The following is a 23,105-nucleotide window of genomic DNA, read 5'->3' on the forward strand; positions in this document are numbered from 1 at the left end:
TTAGTCTATATTTCCGGACCCATATAAGCGATCCGCGCGAAATTTTATTGATATCTATGGAGATATTATAGCTATCATTTGGGACTAAGTTTGTGAAAATCGGCCCAACCATTTTCGGGAAACTGATGTGAGTTCGTAAATTTTGAAAGATGGCCGCTTTTCCCGGGCACTTCTGGAACCGTCTATGGTGGTCAAAGTAGTCAACGAAAGTTTGGTTGGCCGTCGGTGACCTAGAACAGCAAATTTAAGTTGTTTGAGAGACATTTTAGCGAAATTTTTACCTTTTTTGCTTTCATCGGAGTATCGGTTTGAATCACAATTTGCTATGTGATCGCACGCCACAACCTGTAACTCCGGAACCGGAAGTCGGATCGGGATGAAATTAAATAGCCATTTACGGGGACGCAATACCTTTCATTTGAGGCCAAGTTTAGTCGAATCGGTCTAGCCATCTCCGAGAAACCGATGTGACTGTTATTCTGAATTTAGATACTTCCGCCGGGGCTTCCGGAACCGATGATGGTAGACTTTGAATGGATGTTAGTGACCTAATACTACAAATCGAAGCAGTTGTGGTCATATTTTGGAAAAAAAATCACCTTTATACATTCATTGCAGAATTTATTAAAATCGACATTTTCTGCGTGTTCGTACTCATCACCCTGTAATTCCGGAACCGGAAGTCGGATCCATTAGAAATTCAATAGCAGCCTATGGGAACGTTGCACCTTTCATTTGAGACTAAGTTTGTCAAAATCGGTTCAGCCATCTCTGAGAAAAACGAGTGACATTTTTGGTCACATACACACACACATACGCACACACACATACATACATACATACACACACAGACATTTGCCGAACTCGACGAACTGAATCGAATGGTAAATGTCACTCGGCCCTCCGGGCCTCCATTAAATAGTCGGTTGTCAGAGCAATTGCAATACCTTTCTATTGAGAAAGGCAAAACGGTTAATAACACTAATTTTGGTAAATTTTGGGTCGCTGAACACGAAAATCATATTCATTTTCTTTTTCAAAGAATTATTTTTAAGATTTTTTGAAAAGCGTGTATTTGAGCACATTTTGCAGTTATTGGTCAATATCTCAGGAATAAATCTGCCGATCGTCATAATCGACATGTTTAGAAAAAGTAAATGAGTATGATTCTCGTATTTAGCGACCCAAAATAGTCTAGAAAACACTTTTTCTTCATGTTTCTTGTAAGTTAGTGTAATTAACATAAAAATTCGATTTTCCCGTGAAAGTTTTTTTCCAGTATTCATGAAACGCACAATTAATTTTCCAGCGGAACATGGGCATTGCATACATACAGTTGATTTTGTGGATAAAAAAACTTGTCACTGGAAAGTTGATTTTTCATGTTAGTTATTAAACGATTTTCAATCTTGTGCTTAGCTTAGTTGGCTGCCCGTGAGTTTCCCGGGATTGATCAAAGCCTATTGAAATTGCATTTTGAACCAATTGTATGACATTTGGGACTAGTACATCGCAGGAGAGGATTGGTGTTAGTAGGTAGGGAATTTAATCACGATATATCTTGGTAGATATTGTGATAAAGCTAAGTACTCGCACTTTGTCTTTTTATTTTAAATCAAAGTTTTCAGGTGTGCGACCCCCAGTAAAAATATGAATGCCGTTCGAATACGCATTTTACTAATTATACTTCGGTACGCGATTGACGACTACCTGCCATTCTCATCAACTGAGGTTGAAGGTCATTCAAGCCTAATTCCAATACCCTGGTTTAAGATTTAATTAAAAAATCTGTACGACGAGGTACTGATGAAGTTCGATGGATCCCTACACACCTAGAAAAAATCGTGTAAATTTACGTCTCCTGACCCTGACATATACGAGCATCAAAAAAGACTTAATTATATATTTGAATTTAAATTTACATGACGTTAAATTTCGTAAATCACGCAATTTTACTCTACCTATGGCGTTTGTTCTGAATTTAACCCTTTCATGCCCAACTTTTTTTTCGTGCATGTAGGGTTTCAAAACTATTTTTCCTTGAACACGGTGGGGTCAAGAAACACGAAAAGCTTTTTTTTCATAAAGATAGGTGCTTCCCTCGCAGTGCTAGAAGCTGCTCAGTTTTTATCTTCCAATGCTCAATGCAATTCTCCTAGAATATTTACAATAGTCCAATTGCGTGGAAAATGTAGCCAAAGACAGTCTAAATCGATAAGTTTTATTAATTTTCAATAATATTGCAACATAACGAAGATATATGAAAAATTCATTTTCCGTCGTCAACGTAAACTTTTCTTGGCAGCACTGCTCTATCGGAATCCAATCAGACTAATTGCAATAACTTCAGTTCTAGAGCTGGTACTTGAAACTATTAATACTCAAATGAAAGGCAATAGTCACATTTATTAGCCTTACTTGTTTTTGTGAGCAAATTTTGCCTTAATCAAAAGATATAGCTGTTTAAAAACGTTGTTGTCCACAAACAACATGGGCATGAATGGGTTAAGTAAGTGTAATTTTATGTCATTGCGCATGTAAAGTATAAGTTTCATGTAAAATTAAATGGAATACGGTTATTTTGTGAACTACGGTTTATTAAATTGTGTCATATTTGCAATTATGTCAACGATAAAATTCATATTTTTGGTGTGTAGTAACAATTGAAGTTTTATGGTAGTTTTATAGCTCTGCATAAAACTTAGATTGCATTTGAATTAACCTTCAACTGTTACTTGGGATGTGTCTGCATCGACAATGAACAAGCTATGGGAATTTCCATCATATCCTAGGACTCAAATTCTGCAAGGCTCACGGTAAAGTTCCTAAAAGACTCAAATTTATTTTCGTTTGTTCACGAAAGATATATGATTTAGCAAGGGATCTGTTCCTTCGGCGAAACAACCAGCGTTTTATGACGTAAAAAGCAATGAATTTGGAAGTAGAGTAGAATGGGGTCAAATAGATATGGGGGTACAATAGGTATAGGGCATTATTATCTTTGCTATGTTATTGCAGAGGTCGCTCATGTTGCGTGAATTAGATACACGGTAAAGAACATCGTTGACGATTGTCATTTTGGCGTGTTGTTCTGCGAAAATGCATTAGCTTTTATCCTCAGTACAGTACATTAAATTTTAATCATTGTAAAAAAGTCAAGTGATTTTTTTCTTACGTGAATATTAATGTTGAACACGAGTATTGTGTTCACACTTAATCTTGTACTACCGAATCCCAGCTTTTTTCGTTATTTTTACCGAGTTTTGCACAGCTGAGCACTCAGCTAACAAAGCTTTTATCAAGATCTCAGCAGAAGTGACGTTTGTTTTGAATAAACTCGGTAAATATATTGCTGAAAATCAGTAAATTACCGCCACTTTGCTGAGCTATCAGTTGAAAAATTTTACCGGAAATTACCGAACTGAATTGAGTGTGTTGGTTTTTCGATATTTTTATGTTTGAAAAAATACGGATAGCAGCATGAAACATCCGCTTGGGGACAGGATTTGGTTGTCGTTTTCAGCAAAACTTTGCTGAACATTCATCAACTGAAATTTCCGAAAATTTAATATGCTGAAACTTCAGCAATTTGAATTGAATCCACTCCACCTTTCACTTTACCGAAAATTCTGAAATTCAAATTGTCAAATTGACAGCGCGAGCACCGAATTCACTGTAATACAGCCTGAAATACTGAGAAGTCCGCGATTGTGCTGTCAATTTGACAATCTCAATTGTCGACCCTCGGCAAAGTGAATCTGTCAAATGGATTCAATTCAAATTGCTGAACCTTCGGCATCTCAGATTACTGCAACTTTCAGCTGATGAAAATTCAGTAAAATGTTGCTGACTTTTGGCGGAAAAAATAGGTTAAGCTATGTATGGAGAACCAAAAAGCCGGACACGTAATTGCATTACTACAGGGCAGTTGCATATCGAATGAAATGATGTTCCGTAGTCGGATTCACAAAGATACCATGAATAATACTCAGCTTGCTGAATAGAAACCATGTGATAATTGAGTTTTCAATGTCCAGTCAGTGCCCTGACTAGAATGCAGTTGTGCTTGGAAAAATGCAACAAATTCTTTCACGTTTCCGGACTCACATCCGGCAGAAAAATCTTTGTTTGAACGCAAGTTAGCAAGCTACGGTTGGCATGTTCGGATGCAGCCCAAGAGCGAATCTTGTGCTTTATCCAATTTATCGACAGTCCAGTGGTAGAACTGGTTCTGGACCAACGAAGTCAGTCGCAACGCCAGCTCTAGCTAATTCGTCCGCCCATTCTTTTACAGTAATACCGGAATGACCGGGTACCCATAGAAGGTAGATAGCATTTGAAATGCCAAGTCGTCGCCTGGCTGTCAGAGCAAAAAGTAGATTCTTTTACTGCAAATATCCTGTCGAAGTGCTGATTGTGAGTCACACAGAATCGCAAAGATTTCTGCTTGGAATACACTGCAGTATCTACCAAGCGAATGAGATTGGTTTAATCTTATTTCATGGCAATAGACACCAGCACCGGCTCGACCATCCAACAAAGAACCGTCAGTATAACAAACTACGTATTCTTCAACTTGTCGTTCCATCCAGCCATTCCTCGCGATGAGAAATTCTCACATTGAAAGTTCTAAAAGGAAAACATTAAGTTTCCTCAACAAACCATTGGCGACAAGGTTCCAGAGAAATGGTGACAGCACACCACCTTGAGGACATTAGCGAACACTCAATTTCCTTATCTCTACTTGTCTTAACGATGAGCACAGATGTCGGTTGCTAAGCATTGCGTGTATCCAGTTCGTAATATAAGAAGGTACTCCATGACCTCGTGCAGCTTCCAAAATGGATTCGAAAGACACGTTGTCAAAAGCATCTTCAATATCGAGAAAAACTCCTAAACATGATTGCTTTTGTGAAAAATCTTTTTCAATGTTGTAGACAACATTGTGTAACAGGGTGGTACTAGACTACCCCGCTGATATGTATGTTGCATTGCATGCAGCGGGTGCTCGCTCAAACTAACATCCCGAATGTAGTGGTCGATTAAACTTTCCACTGATTTAAGAAGGAAGGAGGTCAGACTGATGGGTCTAAAGCTCTTTGCCTCCTCATAACTGACGCGGCCACCTTTGGGAATGAATTTTACAGTTATTTCCCGCCACGCTAATGAAATGTATCCTGTCGCAAGACTACATGTAAGAACTTTTTTCAAAATATGCTTGAAGTGTTCTTACCCTTTTTGTAGAGTAGAACTGGAATGATTCCATTTTTTTCTTATACTTATACGAAGCAAAACTTCCAATCGCCTATTTGATCGATTCGGTTGTCACAATTCTACGAGCAAATGCCCAAGAATCAGAACTACCTAAAAAGAACTCAAGGGCAGTCATCAGTGATGGCTCGCCGTACAGCCTGGAAAATGGGTGTCAAAAAGACAGTTGAGTACTACATCTTCGCCAGATGAGTATTCTCCATTAGCAGTTCTAACTAAACTGACATGAAAGTCTTTCGATTTCGAAAGTAATTGATATCTGAGCTGCCCCAAATTATGTGGTGGGCATTTGCATCATCTCATAAGCAATAAAAAGATAAAATTCTACGTACGTCGCTAGAGAAAAAAAATTCGAATATGCTGTGAAAATTTCAAAACTATCAAAAATCAGTTGTTCGAGTTACATTTTCAGCCAACTCTAAAAAAGTTGTTTCGAGAAAACGCGGTTAAAATTTTCCGTACACTCGGGGCATACATAAGAGGCGCAGAAATGAATATTTAAATATTTTTGTATTGCTTTCCTCTTCAATGTTTTGGGATATAAATTTTAACATCCTAAAGCACATTTTAGACTAATAAATAAAAAATCCATTTTCATAATTCTACATTGGTGTAATCCCTTAACTGCTGCATAATTGGGTTAAATGAGAAACTTCCAGGCTCCATTCATTAATTATCTGTGTAATTTTGCTTGCCATGGTCAATTACCAAGTAGCATCTACGAACTGTACAGACATTTTGCCCCTGCTCAATCAATTTATTTGACACAGCTCATTGTGGCAGCCTAACTGAGCCATGAGTCTTTTATATATTTACTATAAGTAAAAAATAAAACTGTACAGACACAAATATTATTAAGAATCTGTCGGATCTCGGGCGCATAACTTGCATCATGAATGTCCAGGGCCGGCGTAAAGCGTGGGTAGTATGGGTAGTACTACCCATACCGAAAATAACCGAGTGGGTAATAACCCACTCGAAATTTTGAACCATTTCAAAAAATTTTGATGCGCAACGCATGTATCTCGCACTACACACATTTGAAAACATCGATGTACCACAATTCCATTTGCATAAACGAACGTGATTTAATGTGAATGTAATGTAAGCGTGTGTATTGCGAAAAGGGAAAAATCGTTACCAATGGACCCCTCACCCTATGCTTTCTACCCACTCGGGCGTAAAGTTTTTCGCCGCCCCTGTGAATGTCATTCAGTTTTCACTTGTTGCCATTCACGCCAACGCCACCTTCTCTAAAGCTGCCTTGACGCTTGCGATCAGACGTTCTTCTATACCTCTTGCACTAACGGGTCACTAGTATAAACCCACCTTCATTGATATTAGCGATTTAAGGGCGCTGGACACTGCTTTCGCAGGTGTTATTGTAGTCTGGACAGCAGCCAGAAATTTAACAATCGTTTCTATTCTAACCTTTACACAGCCAGTATTGAAAAGCATCCTGTAAAACACTGAAGTTATTCTTTAGTGTCTTTCTTGTCAACATTAATATTTGAAGCATATTATAATATGTCGCAAATATTAAAACGGCCAGGCCTACTGTGCCGAGTTGGGTTGTAAATGTTTCAATATTATACGGCAATTGAATTATCCATTTAATGAACAATTCAACCAACGAATCGTTTTGAAACTTGAATGAGGAAGAAATGAGGACAACCGTACCGGCCGTTTCAGTTTATAGGGGGTTAGAATAAAACGTTGGGAGTGACTTTGCTAAGAAGGTTAATGTCACTCCTTTGGTCCTTTGGAATGGGACAGAGGTATTTACACCTTGCCCTGGCTCATTAAGCCTAGGTTAAAGCACCTTTGCTCGCTCTCCTCCAAACTAATGCTGACTTCGGTCCTAGACCCGAGTCGCTCGAGGTCCGCTCTAATATTTATTAAAGCCATTTAAAAATGACAGTTCAGAGCGAACCTAGAATGACTCCTATCCAAAAACAAGATCAGTATTAGCATGCACTTGTGTCACGCGGTGTGCAATTAGTGTTTTATTTTTACATAACCCCATTATTTTCCCCCGCAATGGTATTCTGGAAATTGGTTGATAGTAAACTCTTGCACTACGGGTATCAACATTCTGGTGTGTCATCTAGTTACAGTACTAGCACAATGGAATTCGCCCTTATTGGGCGCATAGCGTGGTTTTCGACCTGCATTCTTACCTCAAAACGCCGTTAAGACTACCTAAGATGAAGTTTATCCAACTGTCCGGTGTAGCGTATTCCACTTCTCCATATTACAAAATGCATTTTAATGAACTTGGGGCTTTAACTTTTTATTTTTATTTTACGCGGTGCAAATCATGTAATCGTTTTTTTGTTTTGTCATATTTTAATCACATCACCCTGATCAGCTCAAAATACTTAGTAGTCCCTGTTTAACTATGTGATATCAATTTTTTTTTTTCTCGATTTAATATAATCGAATGGTATGCACGAGACATCACTGTAAACGATTTACAGCGATATTAATATGCAACTCAGCGAAGTCTATTTGTGCCCATTAGTGTGTGGCAAGAAAATGACATGACACTTTGCCAATGAGACAAAAGTATGATTACGTGCATTTTCAATTGCCACGCTCGGCTAGATAAATTTCCGGTGAAGAGAATGCTCGGTTGCAATTTCCAATTCGAATGACACGACGTGCCGTATAACCATTTCGCACAATAATACACACTTGTTTTTAAATATTTCACTGTCAAAAATTATCAATCTTGTGCAACCCTTACTGTCTTTAATTCATTCAATTCAAGATTAATTACGCTCGTTAATGAGAAAAGCGTATTGCTTCATCAAGAGATTTCAATGCTTATACAAGTACGAACCTGATATTGTATGGACAAAAAACATTTGCTTATGTTGCATTGTGCTTTAGTTAACTAGACAGAGCTTCGACACTCTACAACCCCTTTGGGGAGTTTTCGCCCCCCTCGCAGTCGATTCTATAGATACTGAGAACTGGTTCAGAACTGGTTGGGGCTCGAATAACTGACACAAATTTGACCTTGACCTGCAATCGATATGCGAACAATTCGCATTTTCCATTACCACCTCAATGCCTAAACCATAAGCTACCCTCGTTAAATTTTCCCTTTATCTATATCTGCTTTTCCCCAGAGCCTATGTTTAAGCTGATCGAGCCGTTTTTCTCGATTCACTCCCCCTTCAACCCCGCCTACAGCAAGCGGGTATCGGCGGAATGTAGCCGCGCAGCGAAATCGTACCTAACTGCTCTCCGTTCCATGGAGCTATGGGCTCTCCGAAGTAAGTACATATCCGTCACTCTAATCCATACAAATCTTACTACTGAGTACAATCGAATACAATCACCATAGTGCACGATGCCAACGGCAAACTGAGCTCCGGTATTCTCAATGGAAACATCAACCAGTACGGCGATTACGACCAGTGCATGAAGGTTCGGGGCGGCGCAAAAATCCAAACCGATCATCTCCAAGGTCGATATTGTCTCGCCGGTATACAACCGAAGGTTATTTCCAGCACGCCATTCCTACGGCACATTTTCAACCTGGTGCAGTCTCATGGGATACTGAAAAGCGAACTGGCCGATGTAAGTATATTATCGTATTATTATGTCCCATCAATTCCATCTTATAAAAGAACAGCAGCTAGCTATAGAAGATGATATAGGTACACGTGTGGTTAGTTTGTAATCCGGTATCGCTCATCCCAAACAACCCGTCGTCGGCCGGTTGTGCTAGCAAAACATAATACCGGTTCAATCGCAGTCGTGTGAATCTATTAAAGGTTACATTTTTCAAGATCAAGCAAACCGCTCAGGGGCTCGTCTAGTACATGGTGCACATGAGCAAGCTAAGCTGCCAGGGAACTTTTCTTCGTTGCGTCATTTGTTGATAAGCAGGTATAAATACTTGTGAGCTTTTGTAACTGCTGGTTGATTTACTTGCACGTGTTATTTGTTTCAAATGGCGCAATAAATTAAGAGATAAGGTTCTTTTGCGATTCCTTAGATTTTTCTGCAGATTATATTCTTTATTTAGTTAGAAAAAATCAAATCCAATGCTTGGGTTAGGAACAAAACACAGGGTAGTTGCATGCAAGGCAATTGGCTTATCTACAACGCCATGTACACCCGTAAGATTACATCCTACCATGTTAATGTAAGAAGTGCAAAATGAATCAGAAGTATTGTGCACAAAATACCATTACAGCAGGTACACTGGTTGTCGTTAAATAAACAAAAATAAGATAAACTAGTCTGACAACATCAAGTATAGTTGCGCGGTTTTCCCCGTGTTTTGGATGTTCACTGTACAAAATACAAACATTCGTAAATTTTGAACTCTTTGACCCTCGTAAGAATTGCTTATGTGCTTATCACAAGCAATGGAAAGATGATGCTGGATTAGCCCCAATAAAAGTAAATTTACCGACAAAGTAATTAAATGAAAATAAGCTTAAAGTAGCCTTTGTACTGTTGAATAATTGTAGGTAGCTTGCTTTGTCTGATAATGACAGTAGGGGAGAGTGGGATGGCGTTTACCTAGAGGATATTTCTTTCCCTAGCCAAACTTCAAAAAATAAGAACATAACGTTATCACATTATGCGTAAAACTACAAATTTGGGTAGTTACTGTTCAACAGAGATACAATGATGACGATGGTCCACTAGTAGATTGATCGCAGTATATGGTTTTCCTCCGAACTCCGAACGAAAATTATTCTAGAGCTGTGGTCAAAGGTTAAAGTATCTCCGTCAAAAATTGATCCACTGGATCCTCGTCTAATGTCGTTGAAGACGACAGAAACCAGAGGGCCTAACGCAGCGGATAGCTCTATATCGAAGACTGAATGTCTGGAGGAATAAAAATATGCCAACCGCTAACGAAGTACATATTGTGAACCTTTGCTTTGCTGTGTTAGGCAAATCTCCGACACAATGGATATTTGCTTCTTTGCAAATCGTGGGATTCAAATGATGATCATGGCTCTAATTGACCATTCGAAGTTCCCAATAGGCGTTTATCATGGGTGGAAGAACGAGAGGGCTCGTGGCGTTATCAATCGTCTTTGTTTTTTTGGAATTCGAGTAGCTTCACATGCCTATTTCTAAGTGAGCAAATGTTTCAATTGAGTAGCCCGATCAAACGAAAAGGCCATAATGCTCATGGTCCAAATTCACCCCCACTGCATAGTGTTTTGAAAGTGTTTGGAATGAGTTCAACCCATGAAAACACCATCGCCATGGTCCAGAAGATCCCATTTAAAAACCGTATTTAAAGACTTTTTTTCATTAGGTCCAATCTGCAAAAGAGAACCCTCTTTTTCGCTTTCTCTTTCGATTATTACTGCAAAACCATAAAACTTTTCAAACATTTATCAATATGTTTCGAAAGACCAAGGTTTTTACTAGCTTATTACGCTAACAGTTGAAGGGAAATCAGAAAGGTGACCGAGTAATTCGCGGAAGAGAAAGTAAACAAAGAGAGGCTCTCTTTTGTAGATTGGACCTTTGAAAAAAATTACTTCATTTATGGGTTTTCGAGACCATTTCATGGTGTTGCAATGGTTGTAGAATTTGGCGTGGACCATATTCATGGTATTTTCATGGGGTTATATGGTGTTTGAACCCATGAGAATTTGATCGGGATGTTGTCCTTACCTTTCTACCCATATTTAGTAATGAAGCTGCCGTAGCTTGGAGCTGCTGGGTTGCCCTATTTGATTAGCTGGAAATGACGAATGACTATCCTGGGGTTGCTATAACTGAGGAATTCCACGAAGATCCGCGCGAAAATCTCTAAAATCATGATCAACCATCTTAAATTACGATGAAACTTTACACGTTTCACCAGCATGGAAGGCTAAAAGTTTTCCGCAGTCAATAAGATGATTATGACTCAAGAGCATTTTTTTAAAAAGGACGTAGACGCTTCTACGTGCATTTATTTCAAAAAAAATTTCGTCGGAATATTCTATCACAGATAACAGACGTTTAGGCTCGATTTGAATCGTGTGTAAATACCCGCTGCTGAAATTCCGAATAAATCAGACATCTGAAACATATTTGGCAAACGTTTGCAGATGGCGTAGTAATCACTACAATGCAGTTAGAGTGCAGCTGTCAAACACGTGTAGCAAACAGTTGTGCAGATGGCAATAGTGAAACACGGATTTTCAACGTATATCAATTTGAAAGTTTACATAGGTTTTTGAAGAAATTTTGTTCTAGCCTAAACGTCTGTTATCTGTGATTCTATTTTATACAGCAAAACTATCTGAGAACGAGTTACAGAGAATGAATACTTCGACGAGAAGATTTCAAATGGGCCGATAAACAAAACGTAAACAATTCCGGTTAATACTTACTTCAAATGGACACTAACAAAGCTTTAAACACACCTTAACTAAGTCGATTCTGAAGCCAGGCTGTTAGCGAAATAATAGATTATCGAAAAGGCACATAGGCAAAATAACTTGTTTTGCTTATGTTCCCTTTCACTTCCCCTCAAAAATTAACGGTTCATATACACCAAACAACAAAACGGAAAAATTTGTTTATGGGCGTTTATGCTTAATGAAAAAGACTATACTTGAAAAGGGAACAAAAACATCGCAACACCAAGAAAGGGATCAAAATAAACGTCACATAATCATTTGCTGTAAACAAAAGGGCTCACCAGCACGCACTATAAGCTAACGTCTCGACGAAAAGGGATTATAGGAGAGGGCACAAAATCAGTGCGATATTTCAAAAGGGACCAAAACATTTATCTGCAAAAATCGTTCAGAATACAATTTTTTAAGAAAATCTGGTATATTATTCGGAAAGAATGGTTAATTTAACACGGCATTGAGTTGTTTGGTCCTTAAATCAAGCTCCTGTTCATAAATGGGAATATAAAGCACGAGATAATTTTTCAGACGCCATTTTCTCAACATGAGCATATTGTATATGTCTTATGAAATGTTGACGTCGATCTTCACGACAAAAATATGCACTGAAAAAAATGTTGTGTCATTTTCCACAAAAACAAAAATTTATGTTAAAAATTTAAATTGCAAAAAAAACATTTTTTTTTTGATTTTTTATATTTTGTCAACAAAAACCTAAAGAGTAAAGAAACATTTTAAATATGATTGCGTGATCAAGAACTTATCGGTAAAAAAGTTTTTCTAACAATAATTTTATAGATATTTTTAAATTTCATACTAATTGACATACAAAACTGTAATTTTATTACAAAATATTATTCTAAGTACCATTTTAAATCAAAATTCATTTAACAAAAATCTTCCAAAATGCGATAGTTTTCGAGATATTTAAATTTTGCTCCAACAAAAACAATTAATTCGTGTAGTTATGCCCTTTTTAAAAGTTATTGGCGTTACCTCATTATAAAATGTCGACAATCTAATGTTTATCGTTTTAACGTAAGTCGTAAAGACGTAAAAGAAACTTTTTCAGTGTATTTGGATCATGAAGAAGATTTCAATAAAAAAGTTTTCCTAACCACTACTTTTGACATATATTCCTAATTCATACTATTTGTAGTCAAAAATACAATTTTATTGTTGAATATGATTCTAAACGCCATAAATCAAAATACTCAAAACAAAAAAAAATTCTGAAATGTAGTAGTTCTCGAGATATTTTAAATTTTGTTTTTACAACACAATTATGGATTTTTCAAAATGCCTGTAACATTTCCTGTAACATTCCCATTGACATCAAGATGACATTGTAAACCATTTGAAAGCTTCATTAAAACAACCAAAATATGACTCAACTATATAGTTTAATCATCAGATCCCATGGTTAAACAATATTTTGATTGTTTTTGTATAGCTTTCAAATGGTTTCCAATATCGCCTTGATGTCAATGGAAAGTTACAGGAAATGTTATGGGCCTTTTTAAAAACCTATTGTTGTTGATGGAGAAAAGCGAATAACTTATGAAAAGGTCGTAATAAAACAAAATAATTGTGTTGTTAAAACTAAATTTAAAATATCTTGAGAACTACTACATTTCAGAAAATTTTAAATAAAATTTTATTTTTGACTGCAAATAGTATGAATTAGAAAAATATGTCAAAAGTTGTTTTAGGAAAACTTTTTAGTGAAAGCTTCTCCATGATCCAAATACACTGAAAAAGTTTCTTTTGCGTCTTTAAAACGATAAATATTAGATTGGCGACATTTTATAATGGGGTAATGCGAATAACTTTTAAAAAGGGCATAATTACACGAATTGTTTTTGTTGGAGCAAAATTCAAATATTTCGAAAACTATAGCATTTTGGAAGATCTTTGTTTAATGCATTTTTATTTAAAAGGAAAAAAATACAGTTTTGTATGTCAATTAGTATGAAATTTAAAAACATGAATAAAGTTATTGTTAGAAAAAGTTTTTTACCAATAAGTTCTCCATCAGTCAATTACCTTCAAAATGTTTTTTTTCTTTTTAGGTTTTTTTTTTGACAAAATATAAAAAAATTATAAAAATGGGTTTTTTGCAAGTTAAATTTTTAATTTAAATTTTTGTTTTTGTAAAAAAATGACACAATATTTTTTGCAGTTTTCCCTATAACTCATTCTCAGTAAGTTTTGCTGTATAAAATAGAATAACCAGACAAACAAATTTTGAAATTAATGCACATAGAACGTCTACGCCCTTTTAAAAAGTTGCGCTTTAGTCAAAATAATCTTATTGACTGCGGAAAATGTTTAGTCTTCCATGCCGATGAAACCTGTAAAGTTTCATCGGAATATAAAATGGTCGGTCGCGATTTTCGATATTTTCGGACGGATCTTCGTGGAATTCCTCAATTGAAACACTGGGAAAATCTGGGGTATACAAAATATCATGTTCTCATTGTGATAAAATTTATATTGAACAAACTAATAGAACACTGGAAGTTCGGTATAAAGAGCAGAAGCAGGTGTCAAAATTGGCGTGGGGTACAATTGTACCCCAGTGTGCGTAGGGTTCGCAGCACCGACCATTTCCAGCGAGAACCGGTTCCGCGGTACTGAAACCCTCAGTACCGGTAGTACCGGTAAACTACCGGTACTCGAACTTTTTTCCAAATGAGCGAAAACACTCCAGAGTGAAATTGGACGTTCAAAATCATGATTTCATTAATCAAGTTAACATATCTTCAGATCAACAAATGATACCACTTCCTTTGGAGCAATGTTTCACATTTTCGCAATATAGCACCTTTTATTCCGAGATTTGCTTTGAAATCAATTGCTTTTCAGCAGCGCAGTTTATTCAGATTCGATAGCTGCTAGATACTCGAAACAAGGATTCTTTCTTCTACCACCTCTCGAGCACAAATCAGTACAAGGCCGAATGCAACAGTACCGTATACCTGCTCCTCTGTTTTGAACACCATGGCTCCTTCCTCTTATGTACACCTGCTCTTTTCACGCCACTCGAAACGATTCATGTGCATTTTAAATTGGTTCTGAAACGGCGTTCGTTCTTTTATAGATAAAAATTAAACGGTATTACAGACGTGACGAAAGGGAACTAATCGGAACATTGTTTAATCTGATGACATAAAAATGCCAAAACTTTCATGTTATCCGTTATTTTCTACTCGTTGTAAATGCTTTGAAATTTTAGAGTGAAACTGTGCTATAATGATAGTTTCCAGTTCGTAAGTTGCTAGCTTACATCTCTACGCTATATAGGAATGTACTACACGAATAACTGAAGTAACAGTTCTCTTTCCGTTCAATTTCTGTAAGACGACGTAATCATAACATTTGCCATATGTAAGTTTTGTATCGTTTCAAATTGATGCTTCTGTCACAATATGTCCCACTCCAACTACATGTCGCTTCTGAGCTCTCTTTCTTCATACAATTTTGAGTGTTTAGTGTGGATTGGAGAACCGGATACAAATTACAACAGCGATATTGTCGTGATTTGTATTTATTTATATTGTGTCATTTTTCTGATTAGTCTGTCGTTTGACTCCCGTGATTATCGAATAGATAGCTTGAGATCATGGCATTTGATTCTTGTGACGTTTCAGCTCTAGGTGAGCTATATATTTTATAAAAAAATTTCATGGTACCGAAGATACCGGTACTTATTCATATTCAGTACCGGTATTTCGATACCAAAAATGGGTAGGTATTCCCGGGATGTTCGGTACCGACACTACCGGTACCACAACCGTAAGTGTGCGGTTATCGTTTCGTCAGGTTTCGTGCTGTCAGTGGAAATGTGACTCCTGACAATAACAGTTTAAATACTGGTTGTTGTACTACGCAAGTAATAATTAATGTTATATAATCGTTTTTAATCATTTATTCAATTAATTTGATTTAATTTTGAAGTAGAAAAAAATCGTTCTCAACTTTGCTGATTTTTATTGGTTATATTTTACAGTTTTTCGAAACAATGGCTCGCAAGTATAATTTGCACACAGTAACTGCTGTAACAGTAAAGTTACTTGTTACTGATCAGAAATATTTTTTTCATTTCGATTTCCACCCCATTTCGTGGTATTTTCCAAAACCCGATTTTTAAACTTTCACTCTTCCAAATATTTTTTTTATTTCGTTTATTTGATAGGCACACATGCGTTTGCTTGGCGGTGCCAAATTCTTTTGTTTTTACATTATATATCTTAAATATATAATATATCTTAAAACTAAAAGGTTACAATGTTGATTTTTTTATAAAAGAGAAAAATTTTACAGCTATCTTAAGACTAGAAATAAGGTTCTATATATAAGAGAGGGGACAAAATATTTTTTTTATGAAAAATTTTACAACAAGAAATTCAATAGTAATAGTTTTTTACGAAATATTTTACAGTTATCTTAAAACTAACAATATAGTTTGGTACACAAAAGGGGGAACAAATATTTATGAGAAATTTCGCAGATTTTTTTAAAACTAGGGATACAATTCTATTTACAAGATGGGCGACAATAGTTTTAACAAAGAGTAAAAATTACAACTATCTTAAAACTAGGAATACGGAATACAAATTTGATTTTTTATCGGAGACTTATCCTTGGTCAGGATATTCAGAGGGGGGCTTATTACTGTTCCAAATAATTGCACTTTTTCAAAAATATCGAAATTCCATTTTATACCGTTTCTAGACCATTCTTTCAACTTTTAGAATCATTTGATTTTTTTCTAATCGGTTGAAAATTTGTAAAGTTATAGTAATTTTTTTATGAAAAAAGTCAATACCGCGCTTTTTTTTCAAACCAATTGATGTATAATTGATTCAATAAATTTCGTACTTTTACTTACACAGCTGTATTTGCAATTAAAAAATGAAGAAAATGATGCATTATACATTTCTTTTGTTTGAATTTTTACCTGCGAAAATTGCGATCAAACGCGTGGAGTACGTTTGTACCTCAGTGCAACGTTCTAGGGTAGAAAACGCAAGTGCAGCGTTCTAGGGTTAAAGATGTACCATTCCATTTCAAATCTTAGGTAGCAGAACATGCGTTTTTTGAACAACATGATCTTACTACCGAAGATATAAAAATTCAACGTCAAACTACTAATCCATGAAAATTTATTAATGTAGCTGAGAGCTTGGAAATTTTCAAAAAAACCCCTCCGTCTTTACTTAATCGAGATCAAGGTAACGGATATACATGGCTTTTCCAAATATTACCCGCACGCAAACGATCATCGTCACACACCTAGGTTACCTAATCCTACTTGTTTTCAGTACATAAGGCAGTACAGAGTGAATCTTCTTCATACAAAAAATAGTGGAATTAAACTGAAGAAATCATGAAACAGTGTTTAATATAACATTCCACCAAGTCGCTCAAAACAGTGATTTTTAAAGTGAAATTTTACAGCTATCTTATACATACACAAAAGGGGATAATATAACTTTCGTAACAATATGGCACCATTTAATGTTTTTTTAATATCGTTCTTAATAGTAACACTTTGGGATTTTTAGCATTTAATTATTAACTAAGTGGAACATTTTACAACCATATTAAAACTAGGAATAACTACTATATCAATTTTATTGAGATTAGAGGGGGTTAATAAGGGCTATTTTATGAGTAGTAGTACAGTTGAGTATTTCTTAACGAGATTATGTATTTAACAACTAAAACTAGAAAAGACAAGGGCAAGTAGGTGTTGGGAAGATAACCTGTGTCCTTTTGTCGGATTATCTGTCAAAAATGTTAACCCATGTAGCTAAAACCGTTGTCAAGCCAGACCGCTAATGTCAAAGAACTTCTTACATTTTCTTAGAAACTCAATAAAAATTGTTCTGTAGTTTTCAGGGTTGGCCACATTTAGAAAGTCCATTTATGTAATAAAAGAAAAATTTAATGACTCAATTGGTGTGACAGGCAGAAAGTTATTAGGATTCAAAGTGCACCTAAAGCTTCCGCTTTGAAAAAGTTGAAATGACAACTGGTATAGCAAATAAACGCGTAGGGTAAGAAGGCTATTTTTGCTGTATTGAAGAGAGATCCGCACGATTTCATTAATTACTCGGCCTACAATCAAGAATTAACATCAATATATCTGATGACCCAATAACCAATAATGATCTGCAAATTATGAAATTTTCTTGTTTGAGTGCATAATTGCGTAAGTTCGAATCTATTGCCCCAATTACCACCCTACCATCTGGGCCAACATGTTAGACATTTATGACCGACGCTGCTCTAACCAATGACTTTAAATGGGTAGGGCACAAATATGAAGCTCAAAATCATATTAATTAAAGTCCAACATCAAAACTGCATGATAAATAATTCTACAGTTTCACGTATAGAGAACAATCTACTAGACGACGTAAGCCATCTGTTGTAATAAAAATGCGCGACGGAAAAAGTAGGTCTTTAGGTCAGTGGTACCTACTAAACTAGGCGTGAACGAATTAACTAAAGTGTCAAGGTGGTCAGCAGATCACCGGACCCTTATCATTGAAACTCTAGTCTTGTGACTAGTGCAACAACTGCGCTTTGCAATGTAGGCGCAACTTACAAACGACAGCAGGGCTCGTAATTTACATGGGGACGCAACTCGTCGACGACGGGTTATCAGCTTTCCAATATAATATTTATTGTATACTTCCATATGGAATGCGTATTGATGTATACCAGCCAGCCCTCTGGCAACCCTATACCATCATATGGAGTTTGACAGCGACCTACATATATGGGGCGTTATCGCTATAAAGCCCCAAACAAAGAATTATGTTCGGCACTATACACGACATTCAAGCATTCCACACGACGTTTTGCACCTTGTGGGATGATTTAACACCGTATTATTCAGAAAAACTACGTTTAGTAACTAATTACAGCTTTAATCAATCGATTCAAAGTTAATGTTTTGGTTTGTATGGCAGTGATGCTGGCTGCACAGGGACGTCGTCCTTGACAGGGGGCTGATACCAGCTACATAACTGACAAGAATTACCACTCTCCCTGTTGAAAAATATGTTATTACTAGTAGCTACAAAACTGTTTCGCATATCCCACCAGAGCAAAGATTATTTTAGTTTTAATATAGTAAGCCATTCCATATTTCAATGTTTATTAGATTGTTAGATTTAGATTAGAATTTTCCCAAATCTTCGTAACTTCACAGTGCGCGTCTCCTAGTGACTCACTTCTATCTTTGCCGGAATGAACCACAACTTCGAAATTCACAGTACACTGCAACGAGAAAATGTGCGAAATTCGGCTAATTTATGTCCAGTTCGAACAGAGTTACGTGTTACGGTAATTTCATGCTCACCCTTTAAAACACTCTGGAAATATAATCGATAGTTTGGCCTAGAGCTTAACCTGGAATGAATTTAGTTTTGGGTATTTCTGATCACTCTTTTCAAAGTTGTCTAGATTGTATATTAGAGTGACAGAAAAAAAAATGACCCCCATCGGCCCACCCCTGAGTCGATTCCTAGTCCCACCAGGAGTGTCTGCTCCAAATTTGAGCCAAATCGAACAAGTCTAGCTACCGGACCAACGTGCTTGAAGTTTGTATGGGATTTTTCGACAATTTACATGGAGAAAACCCTCTTGCTCACATTTTCGCCGCTAGGTGGCACTGTATACATCAGATTATCACCAAAAGTGAAACTTACGAAGATAATTTTATTATCTACAACTTTGTTGAAGACTGCAAAGCGATCCGACTCCAACAGGAAAAGTTATTAAACTTTTAACGAAGTGATGTCTGAGCCAGTTTTGCATGGGGCCTAGCAGTGCATGATAGTGTATCAGTACTAGGTTCTAACAAACTAAACATTTTTATGGAATAATGGTTAGATTTAGCTGAATAGTATGTTCGGAAGAATTGTAGTACATAATACGAGTTATGTTTTGGTTAGAAAATTGTAGTTCCAGATCTGACCGCATAGATGGCGCCAACACTAACTTTTCAACGAAGAGAGATAGAAATTAGGTGTCTTCTACAAAGTTGTAGAACAAGAATATTGCAGTAATTCTTCCAAACATCTCGATATTCTATCTCTCTCTGTTGAAAAGTTAGTGTTGGCGCCATCTATACGGTCACAGATTGAACTAAAATTTTCTAACCAAAACATAACTCGTATTATGTACTGCAATTCTTCCGAACATACTATTCAGCTAAATCTAACCATTAATCCACAAAAATGTTTAGTTTGTTAAAACCTAGTACTGATACACTATCATGCACTGCTAGGCCCCATGCAAAACAGACTCAGACATCACTTCGTTAAAAGTGTAATAACTTTTTCTATTCGAGTCGGATCGCTTTGCAGTCTTCAACAAATATGTAGAAAATAGAATTATCTTCTTAAGTTTCACTTTTGGTGATAATCTTATGTATACAGTGCCACCTAGCGGCGAAAATGTGAGCAAGAGGGTTTTCTCCATGTAAATTGTCGAAAAATCCCAAACAAACTTCAAGCACGTTGGTCCGGTAGCTAGACTTGTCCGATTTGCTTTAAATTTGGAGCAAGTACTCCTGATGGGACTAGGAATCGACTCAGGGGTGGGCCGATTGAGTTTTCAAAAATTCATTATTTTTCTGGGCAGTCTATTGTATATCTCACTCGATTCACCCGTGAATGTAATTTTGTCACAAGATAACAGGAAAGCGCTGAATTAAGTTTTTTTTTTCATTTCAGCCAGGACACCGCGTACCACGCTTCTCCACCATCAACTGGGCATTATGCGTGCCAGCCAGTTGCACTCCTCGAGACGTACAACTTTCGTTAGCAGAATTCCTCAAAAATACAGTCGATGGTACCGGTTTACAGTTGAATGTGAATATTGAACCCGAACTGTGTGAGATCAAAAATTCCATTTGGGACAAGTACTACACACCGGCGACAGCGAAAGTTTGGATCGGTTTTATGATATATTTAATGATTGTAATACTCTCAACAGCTTACGAGCACAAGTCCGAACGAAAAAGTAAGTTGAAAGATGAAAAATTCTAAGGCAAAATTTATTTCGACGAGTTTAAATTTCTTCCCTAGACAAATGGCTAACGGCGTTTTCGCTGATTAGGAACACTCGAACGATTTTCTGCGTTAAGGATGATCCCAACGATGTGGCGTGTGTCCATGGTATACGATTTTTGAACGCTTTACTACTAGTCATTGCCCATAAATCGATGGCACTGTTCTTCAATCCATATGTTAACCGAACCGATATGAGCGAGGTGAGTTTCATCCGTATATTTGTTAGATATTTTTACAGCAACAAGTTCTACAGAAAAACAATGTAAAACTTCACAGACCCTAGGTCAGCCGTGGACGGTAGTGGGACGAGCGGCGTCTATCTTTACCGATCCGTTCATCATGTTCAGTGGATTCCTCACAACATATTCGCTCATCGGCCGACTCATGCGGAACCAGCGAATCAAGCTGTATCAGGATTATATTGGACGAATTCTCCGAATAGCTCCTCCACTAGGGGCGTTGATACTATTCTGTACCTTTGTGTTGCCATTCTTGGGCAGCGGACCGCAATGGAATCTCGTCGTTAGCAATCACGGTGACATTTGCAAAAAATACTGGTGGCGCAATATGCTCTTCATTCACAACTACTTCGGATTCAAGAACATGTGCCTCACCCATACGCATCACGTTGGCATCGATACGGAGCTGTTCTTCGTGTCGCCATTGTTCATCTGGTTGATTTGGAAGTGGCCAAGGAAAGGTGGTATGGCCCTGATTGTACTAGCGCTGGTTTCCACTGTGCACAGGTTCTACATAACTTATAAGTTGCGGTTGTCCAACTATGTGTATTTTGGCACGTCGTAAGTTTAGCTGTTTATTATATAACCATGGAGAACGTTTTCAATAGGACGTAAGTATCTTTGAGAGCTACGCTTCGATTGTTTTATTTCGATTGTCACGGATCGAAAGACGGTGGTTTTTACCAGTATCTTATGCCAAGAATTAAAGAAACCAAGTTGTTAACGGAGAAAAATAAACGTAGAAAATCCCTCATTTTTACTTATATCCTAATGAAAATTTCCTTCAAATTGATGCCGTTTTTACTTGACCCAGAAACTGAGTCAGGCTCCAACCCCAACCGCTATCAGCTCATACATTTTGAAAGCAATTAGGGTTAGAACTTGACTCAGTTTCGCCTCAAGTAAAAACCACAATAATTGGTGGGTATTGATTGTCATTTTCTCTCCACGCGACCACGCACGTTTTCAGAGTCAAACAACTGTTCGACACGGCGGACAACATGTACATTCTACCGTATTACCGGCTAACCGTGTACCTGATGGGTGTCATGCTGGGCTACGCGTGTCGTGTCTACAAATCGATCAGCCTAACACCGGTAAGTAGAACACTGATCAGTGCGAAATGAGCTTTTGTGATTTCACCTGTGTAGGGTGATTAGCATATGATTAGTTTCAATGGGAATTTTATGCTAAACAGATGAAAAGACGTCACACGGTTGTAGAGCACGTTTTAACCGATGCTCACGAGTGCGGTTTTCATGATCTATTGTTATGGGTTGATATCAAAGTTTATTAACCTCCACTACGTTGACAGTAAGTATAACAATGATGACACACAAATGATAAATCTATTTTTTTGTTTCTGACAGAATCAACTCCGGCTTGGATGGTACGCAAGCATCCTGCTGTTAGCACTAGCCTTCTTTGGCCCCGCCCCGATGGGTTCGATGCACTACGTGTATGACCCACTGCATGCCGCTAACTATGCCGCATTTTCGCCGATCGCGTGGTGCATCTTCTTTGCGTGGACTGTTTTTACCTCGCATTTAGGATATAGAAGTATGGTCCACGGGTTTACGGAATAGATTTGATTAATCTTCTCTAATCATTTCAGATAAACTAATCGATGTGTTCTCCTGGTCCGGATTCCGAGTGACGACGAAAATCTCTTACGCCATCTATCTAACGCAATTCCCCATCTTTTTTTACAATGTGGGGCGAGTTCGTAACGCGCAACATTACAGCTTTATAACGTCAGTTTTGGTATGTTAGGAGCCATGTTTAACCTTTACCGACTACAATACTTATTATGTTTTATCTCTGGAAATTTGTTGCTCAAACGCAATAATAATAACGAGAGAACCAAATACGTTTAACCTTCTGTTACCACAATTGCACAGTTGTGATTCGCTGGTTAATCACTTTTTAACTGGACCGCTTTTTAGTTGGACCTCCACTAGTTGGACCATTGTCCAACTAAAAAGCATCTGAATGTCAAAATCTCGTGTCAAATTCACTTTGACAATCAAACTGATATTAGTTAGAGATGTGAGCAAATACATTTTTGGTCCAACTAGCGAGTCAAATTGGTTAGTTGCACA

General features: G+C 37.1%; 1 protein-coding gene across 2 annotated transcripts in view; it reads left to right on the plus strand.

Annotated features, from left to right (window-relative positions):
• LOC131678983 (O-acyltransferase like protein) overlaps nt 1-23,105 on the plus strand; it is a 40,311-nt gene that overhangs the window by 16,574 nt on the left and 632 nt on the right. For both annotated transcript variants that reach the window (XM_058959496.1, XM_058959487.1), the window contains exons 2-9: nt 8,409-8,555; nt 8,627-8,862; nt 20,426-20,714; nt 20,780-20,964; nt 21,041-21,564; nt 21,974-22,100; nt 22,374-22,563; nt 22,619-22,767. In XM_058959496.1, coding sequence (XP_058815479.1) covers nt 8,409-8,555; nt 8,627-8,862; nt 20,426-20,714; nt 20,780-20,964; nt 21,041-21,564; nt 21,974-22,100; nt 22,374-22,563; nt 22,619-22,767 — 1,847 coding nt within the window. The remainder of the gene's footprint in view (nt 1-8,408; nt 8,556-8,626; nt 8,863-20,425; nt 20,715-20,779; nt 20,965-21,040; nt 21,565-21,973; nt 22,101-22,373; nt 22,564-22,618; nt 22,768-23,105) is intronic.

This window comes from Topomyia yanbarensis, chromosome 1 (assembly GCF_030247195.1).
Source record: "Topomyia yanbarensis strain Yona2022 chromosome 1, ASM3024719v1, whole genome shotgun sequence".
Lineage (NCBI taxonomy): Eukaryota > Metazoa > Arthropoda > Insecta > Diptera > Culicidae > Topomyia > Topomyia yanbarensis.